Source organism: Argopecten irradians, chromosome 15, assembly GCF_041381155.1.
Source record: "Argopecten irradians isolate NY chromosome 15, Ai_NY, whole genome shotgun sequence".
Taxonomy (NCBI): Eukaryota; Metazoa; Mollusca; class Bivalvia; order Pectinida; family Pectinidae; genus Argopecten; species Argopecten irradians.
In genome coordinates this window covers 24,664,193-24,673,049 of record NC_091148.1, presented here as the reverse complement: position 1 = coordinate 24,673,049, position 8,857 = coordinate 24,664,193, and the positions used below count along the sequence as shown (strand labels likewise).

The 8,857-nt window shown below is 35.6% G+C and overlaps 1 protein-coding gene across 1 annotated transcript; it reads left to right on the top strand.

Moving 5' to 3' along the window:
* Window positions 1-456: 456 nt before the first annotated feature.
* LOC138308698 (involucrin-like) lies at window positions 457-8,178 on the top strand. The gene is made up of 4 exons (XM_069249729.1): window positions 457-582; window positions 715-1,424; window positions 2,236-2,287; window positions 8,062-8,178. Exons 1-4 carry the CDS (start codon window positions 457-459, stop codon window positions 8,176-8,178), a joined length of 1,005 nt encoding a protein of 334 aa, XP_069105830.1.
* Window positions 8,179-8,857: the final 679 nt, after the last annotated feature.

Sequence of the window (8,857 nt, the reverse complement as noted above, 5' to 3'; positions counted from 1 at the left end):
TTGAAAAAGTTTAAAAACGTAGTAGAAAAGATACATCTTTACCTTTGTCCATAATGATAGATCATTCTTTGTTAGGGCGCCAAGATCCCCTCTATGATTTCTCTGTTTGTTTTGTTTTTATTTTTTATTGGTTTTTTTATTGTTTTCATTCAGATTTCACAAAGACATCTTTTTTAGATACGTTTTACCTTTAGTAAAATGTATTGCATTTATGTTTTACATTCAGAAGTCTTGTTACATATCATACATATTGGTAATATGCATTGTTTGTACATGTATATGTATTATACACAATTACAAAGTCTTGGATACAACACTAGTTTCAGACTATGTTAGGAATCAGGGTTTTACATTCCTTAATTTTCCTATGGATATCTTTCTCCATGACTGACAGACTAACAGTATTGCAATAAATTTCAGGATAATTTGGAACCAGTTCAACAGCCTGAGATATCCATGGTTACCCCGCAACCGGAGTTAGACATCCATCATTTGGAACAATCTGTCCATCTGCCGGAGTTGTCTATGCATCAGCAGGAGGAGGATCATGTGGAACCAGTTCAACAGCCTGAGATATCCATGGTTACCCAGCAACCGGAGTTAGACATCCATCCTTTGGAATAATCTGTCCATCTGCCGGAGTTGTCTATGCATCAGCAGGAGGAGGACCATGTGGAACCAGTTCAACAGCCTGATATATCCATGGTTACCTAGCAACTGGAGTTAGAAATCAATCCTTTGGACAAATCTGTCCATCTGCCGGAGTTGTCTATGCATCAGCAGGAGGAGGATCATGTGGAACCAGTTCAACAGCCTGAGATATCCATGGTCACCCAGCAACCGGAGTTAGACATCCATCCTTTGGAACAATCTGTCCATCTGCCGGAGTTGTCTATGCATCAGCAGGAGGAGGATCATGTGGAACCAGTTCAACAGCCTGAGATATCCATGGTTACCCAGCAACCGGAGTTAGACATCCATCCTTTGGAACAATCTGTCCATCTGCCGGAGTTGTCTATGCATCAGCAGGAGGAGGACCATGTGGAACCAGTTCAACAGCCTGAGATATCCATGGTTACTCAGCAACCGGAGTTAGACATCCATCCTTTGGAACAATCTGTCCACCTGCCGGAGTTGTCTATGCATCAGCAGGAGGAGGATCATGTGGAACCAGTTCAACAGCCTGAGATATCCATGGTTACCCAGCAACCGGAGTTAGACATCCATCCTTTGGAACAATCTGTCCATCTGCCGGAGTTGTCTATGCATCAGCAGGAGGAGGATCATGTGGAACCAGTTCAACAGCCTGAGATATCCATGGTTACCCAGCAACCGGAGTTAGACATCCATCCTTTGGAACAATCTGTCCATCTGCCGGAGTTGTCTATCCATCAGCAGGAGGACATGCCATCAAGAACAACAAGGTGAGTTCTAGATATTATGACATAAAAAAATGAAAAAATATGGTGTCATCACACATATGGTTAATAGAATTGGTTTTGATTAATGTGACGTTTTCAATCCACAGCTTCACAGAAGGCACATATATTAAAGTGCAACATGGCACAGAAATATATCCTGCAGTTGTAAGTTGTAATTGTTGAACATGTTTTGTTACTTTTGTTCCTGTTGTAACACACCCACAAGTTTGATTGTTACATTTAATAAGTTATTGATTTGGAATTGTGGATATTTTCAAATGTTCTTGATATGTCAATATTAAAAGCATTCTGTATCCTTTATCCATTCTGCTTTTCAATAAAGAATAATACTCTGACTTGCTCATATAATAACAATTATGTAATTACATGTATGCTATATTTTATCAAGCAATTTTTAGGCTTGCAATGTATTCAAACTATCTAGATTAAATCAAATTTAAGCAGAAAGGAAAAAGTATTACAGTATGCTGCAAACAAGTTAAACATTTTTAAATTATTCTACAGGTCTTGAAATTGTAAAGATAAGCTAGCTGCACTGTCTTCGCAAAAACATCACTCTAACCAACACAAATCGTGGCAAAAAGTTTAAAGTTACTAGCCACATCTTACTGATTTACTGTACATTATGGTATATTTTTGCTAAAGAGACGTTCGCGCATTATTCTCTAAATAAAGCCTTTTTGAAATCACAAACATAAAATTGTGTCAAACTATAAATATATTTTTTATCTATAATTTAATATTTTGTTTCTACTCTGAAAGATAATTAGATCTGTATAAATTGTATGTCCAGGTGGATCAATGGCCCTGGGTCCATTATTTTCACCACGTATGTGGACACCATGGTAATTGGCAGCTCCAGGAGACAAGACACACCATTCTTTTTGAAGACGTTATTGGCAGCCTTCTCCCTCCAGATTTGGAAATGCGTGGCCAGAGGTTCTATTATGTATTTAGAGGTAAATATAATCCATAAACACACCCCAGTTTGTTCAATGTTCATACACAAATTATGTAAGTTAATCCTGCTGTCCATATTTGTAGACATTTGTATACATAGTCGTATACTGCCCTCATGTTGATGATGTGGAATTCATTTCAGTCGATTGTGATGCAAATAACGTGATGAAATGATTCAATAAGATTTACCTAACCTGAAGTTATTTGTGTAAATATAATTGTTGTGAAATGTTATATTAAGTTTTGACAAAAAAATGGTTTATATTTTTTCAGACCTATGATCAACTCCGGCCAGGCACATGCACGATCTAAGCTGCAGTGATCTGATCCGCGCGACACATTCTACAAATTATAATCTATGTTTCATTTGATTAAATTCTTAAACAATTTATTAGAGAGACTTGAATTATTTATCAAAACTGTGTTGTTTTTTTAATCAGACTGTTTTAATCCTTGACATAAATGCATGGATAGTAGCCTAGAGAATGAAAACAATGTACAGAAAGTATTTTATTAAAACTTTTTTGCCAGGTTTAAACTAATTCCAGAAAATTTTACTAAAGCTCCAGTCTTTTGTATCCTTTTGTGATATGGCACATATTAAAAAGGTACTCGTTACACCAGTTAAGAATGTAGATGTTTTGCAAAATTACACAAAGAATCTGCAGTAGCACTTTTTCCGCCATGGTATATTGATGTGATGTCCTTGTTAAGAACAAGAAATTGTTGTAATTTTCTGTTTGTTCAAGTAATTTGAACATTGATTGTCTTTAAATACTAGTAATATTACAGCTGTCTATTCTTCATCATAGCAATGTAAGATTGTATAAGTAAATCTTGTGTTGAACTCTGATACTTGAAATTGTTTAATTTTCTTTTTCGTTCATAACAGTGTCCATGTTTAGAATAAAAATTGGGCGAGTTATAAGCCAAAAACATGCATTATTTCAATGTACATGTCTAATGATACATATGCTTAACATAGATTGAAACAAATAAATACCAGATAATGATCTTTCAATAAAATATATGCAAAAAAGACACATGTTATGAACGAAAACAAGAAGTCCAAGGGCCTTAACGGTCATCTGACTATCTTGGCAACAGCTGTATAGGAAAATAACAAGATATGGTGTCATGGTAGCCATCTTCAATCTGGGATCAACCAGAGATATAACAATACTTTGACAAGATCATATCAGCCGCATTTCATGTTTCAACTTTCAGTTAAATTGCACTGGTAGAACTTGATAAGAAGTTCAAAATGTGTTTTCAAGATGGCATCTGTGGCAGCCATCTTTGATCATCTGTGGCAGCCATCTTGGATTTTGGATCGACATAAAATATAACAACACTTGGTCGGGACCATGTCAGGATCATTTCATGCAGGTTTCAGCTTAATCACACTGGTAGAACTTGAGAAGTTCAAAATTCAAAAAGATTTTGGAATATTTGACTCTCATGACCTTTAAAGTAGGTCCAGGTCATTCATTTCCACAACTTTGATAGCCCTTTATCTCAGCATGCTTCTGACTAAATATGAATACCCTGGACCTTTCGGCTAATTAAAAGGTGTAGTTAAAATATTGTAGCTTAATTGACCCCTGTGACCTTGAATGAAGGTCAAAGTAATTGATATTTATAACTATGATAAACTTTCATCCCAGCAGGCCACCAGCAAAATATGAGTATCCTGGAATTTTGGGTTAGTTAAAAATCGTTCAAAGCATTTAGCCTATTTGACCCCTGTGACCTTGAAAGAACGCCAATGTCATTAATTTTCACACCTTTGGTAGCCCTTCATCCCAGCATGCTACAGGCCAAATATGAGTACCCTGGACCTTTTGGTTAGTTAGAAGGAGTCGTTCAAAGTAGGTCAAGGTCATTTATTTTCACAACTTTGGTAGCCCTTCATCCCAGCATGCTACAGGCCAAATATGAGTACCCTGGACCTTTTGGTTAGTTAGAAGAAGTCGTTCAAATATCTTAGCCAATTTGACCCCCGGTGACCTTGACAATACATCAAGGTCATTAAGTTTCACAACTTTTGTAGCCCTTCATCCCAGCATGCTACAGGCCAAATATGAGTACCCTGGACCTTTTGGTTAGTTAGAAGATGTTGTTCAAAGATTTTAGCCTATTTAACCCCTGTGACCTTCAAAGTAGGTCAAGGTCATTAATTTTCACAACTTTTGTAGCCCTTCATCCCAGCATGCTACATGCCAAATATGAGTACCCTGGACCTTTTGGTTAGTTAGAAGTCGTTCAAAGATTTTAGCCTATTTGACCCCTGTGACCTTCAAAGTAGGTCAAGGTAATTAATTTTCACAACTTTTGTAGACCTTCATCCCAGCATGCTACAGGCCAAATATGAGTACCCTGGACCTTTTGGTTAGTTAGAAGTCGTTCAAAGATTTTAGCCTATTTGACCCCTGTGACCTTGAAAGTAGGTCAAGGTCATTTATTTTCACAACTTTGATAGCCCTTTATCCCAGTATGCTACAGGCCAAATATGAGTACTTTGGGCCTTACGGTTATTGAGAAGAAGTTGTTTAAATGAAAAGTTTTTTCACGGCGGACGACGACGGACGGTGCATGATGACTATAGGTCATCCTAAAAACTACCCAACTCGGATGATTTATAAGCTGTAAAAAAACCTGTCAGATTTTAAGCTCTGATATTTTAAATTGAAATCAATGAGCAATCAAGGATATGTTTTAGCTAACTTATTTTAATTTTGAACAGCATTTATTTTTTATCGACATTGTAACCTGCAGTGACCCAGTTTCAGATACGTGCACATATTGTTTTTCCTGGTGCGAGCATTAAAATAATCATAATTAACATTTTCTAATCTGATATCACTTAAATACATTTTTTTAAAGTTTTTTTTTAAACTGATAGATTGATGTAACACTGGTGAGGTCATACCTTGCTGCAAGTTCATTATAATCTTTCAATGTGGCTGGAATGAAACTTTTTGCATAGATATTGGTTCTGCATAGTGGAATAGTGGAATAGTAAACATTCTATCATTACGCAGGGAACTCTTTGAAGTTTAGTTATTCTATAATTACGCAGTAGATACGGATTGGTATTATTAAAGTATGGCTCAATTAGTTCATTAAGATAATTTGGTGTTGTTTCAAAGAAAATTTTATAATGGAGTATGTGTTTTTTCCGTCTTGTAGCAAGGGCGTCCCAACCAAGTTCACAGTAAAGGTTATAGTGAGAGGTTCCCTAACGCATTCCTGTGATAATGCGGGCAGCTTCAATTTGTATCGATTCTAGTAAATTTGCTTCTTCTTTGGTATAGTTATCACCATACTCTAAAAAGATCGAATATAAGAGGTATACAAAGTGTTTTACGGCTCATTTGATATTTTACTGATTTTAGTAGATTAAGACGTTTACATGCTTTATCATAAATATAATCAATGTGATGATGCCATTTACCACCTGCAGAGAAAAATATACCTAGGTGTTTATGTGACGTTACATTTGATACAATTTTATTTTGGAATAAGATATCAGGATAAATTGTGTTCCTTTTACGACTAAAAGTTAATGACTCAATTTTATTTGGATTAAATTTAATGTCCCATTTTTTGGACCACACATCAATATTAACTAGGTCACTGGATAAGCTATTGACAGCATCTATTGGACTGGTATGTATTACTCTAAAGATAGATGTTTCATCAGCAAATAATCTTCATCTGCAATTTTTTTTTATTAATTATACGATCAGTGATATCATTAATATATATAAAAATTGAAAGGGGCCGAGGACTGATCCCTGGGGGACACCGGCACTAACATGTCGTTGAGATGAACAGAAGCCTTCTGTCATGCCTCTATGTTTACGGTTTGAGAGATAATCCTTCAACCAATTAAGGAGATTGCCTTTGATCCCATACATTTCAAGTTTGAATAGTAAACCAATATGCCAAACTCGATCAAATGTTTTGCTTATGTCACAGTATATTGACCTAACTTCAAGTCCTTCATCAAGCTTTTGTATAATTGTATTATACATTGATAGAAGTTGGTAGACAGTAGAATCACCTTGGATAAATCCAGACTGATATTTTGTAATAATTTCATATTGGATTAGGTGGTTATATAAATATTTGAAAATATTTTTTTCTAATATCTTACTAAAGCAACATGTGATAGAAATAGGACGATAGTTGGATACATCACATTTATTACCTTTACCTTTATATATAGCATTGATATTTGCTAATTTCCAAGACAGAGGAATAGAGCCTGTAGACATAGTTTTATTTGAAAAACAAAGCAAGAGGAGTTACAAGTGATGGAGAGAGGAGTTTGATAATTTTGGGTGCGATTTCATCAGATCCTGCAGGCTTTCTATCATTCAATACAGTCAGTTGATCCCTCACCTCCTGTTCTTGAAATAAAATATTATTAAGAGTACTGAGAGATTCAGGAACAGGAGGCAGTGGATCTATATAGTCAGAAGAAGTTGCTATAGTTGTAAAATAATCAACAAGACATTCTGCTTTATCTAGTGGATGAAATAAAACGGTATTATTACAATTTAGTGGAGGAATGATAGGTGATTTGTCATCAATTTTCAAGATTGATTTTGCTGTTTTCCACCATTTTGATGCTGAAACAGACTGGTTGTTAAGAGAGTTTTCTAAATTTTCTATGTATGCAGATTTAACTGTACGTATTAAGGCAATAAGTTCATTTCTTACATTTCTAAAATGTGCCCAATGATCAGGATTATTACTTTGTAGTGCTTTTTTATTGGCTCTATTTCTCTGTCTTATTTTCAGCCTGATCTCATTTGACATCCATGGTTTATCATTCGGTCTAACTGTAATCTTCCTCTTAGGTATACAATCATCAATAGCTTTATTTACAGTGTCAACAAGTATCTTATTAAAATCATTTACATCATGCTGCTCATTTATACTTACCCAGTTTATACTATCAATCATACCGTTCATTCTGATAACATCAGCATTGTTATAGAGGAGAATATCTCTTGAGTATGCGTGTTGTTTGTATACGGAGTAATCAAGTTGATTACTGAGTGGTCACTACAGATTGGAGGAGATACAAGTACATCTTTAACAATTGTATTATTATTAGTGAAGACAATATTGCTGCGTAATAGGGGTCTAAAAAGACCTATTGAGGCGCCGCAGACAATAATAAGAGTTCGAATAAGATATGTCGTTCTGGGAGGAGGAAAGTAAACATTTGGATTGTAAACAAAGTAATTTCCTCGTCCCAGGTAGACGGATCCCGCGAATGAACAACGAAGAGTTGTAATAAATTTACCCTCACATTTATTAAATCATATATAAAATTAATACAATTATGACAAGTTAATGATTTTACAAACAATCGAGTACATCAACTAACCTCACTGGTCGGAGCTTTCCCCAAGAATGTTTGGGGTTACGTCACCCCAATTCGGGCACCTGATTGGGGCAGAGCTCGGGGCTCTCCTCGGGGCTACTCGGGGCTACTCGTGGCAACCCCTAGCAGACGCTCTAATAATATTTTATAACTTGATAATAAAAATGTTTCCGATATCAATTATCGGTTTTTCTAACGTGCCTGGTGCCGTTGAAAATAAATAAACAATTAAATAAATAAATTTGGTGTTTCCAGTATGGTAAAAATTACCTTGGATCTGGAGCTACGAAAATACCAGCTTCACAGATGGATGGATGGAGGAAAACTCACTGGAGCCTCGATACACACATGCACATCGAGGATCCAGCGTAGCGACGGACCGACCAATGACGTAACGCGACATAAAAGCTGACGCAGACAATAACCAATGAGGACCTACGTATCTATCTATATATTTTGTATTACAAATCATAAACAAAGATGTCAGCGCCCAGGACGGGACGTAATAAATTACTACTGACAGCATTACTGGATACATAGATGTAAATATGTGTTAACGACTATTGCGATGATAATATAAAGTTATCTCAGGTATATTATTCTACTAAATAGAGCCAATGATTTATAAATAATACATTTAAACGGCAACCGTAACTGACACAGCTGATTGCAATAATCTGACCTAGATAACGCAGATACATATTTTCGTAACAATATCAATTGAGATAGAAGAAACTGGAGTAATTCTTGTAGGATCATTTACATAATTATTCAAGTCATATTTTGAAAGAAGCCTGCAAAGGTGAGAATTTGGTTGAATATTATTCATATTTACATTGATATCACCAGTAATAATTATATCAGCATTTGTATTTCTTGAGTCATCGGAAACACGATCACGTGAATCGTCAAGCTTACTCCAGTAATTTACATTGCTGTCAGGAGGTCTATATATACAACCTTGAAAAATATTTTTATTGCCGAAAGACACATCTTTCCATAATAATTCTAAGTCTGCTCTTCTTCTCATAGTGATATTGTCTTTATGGTA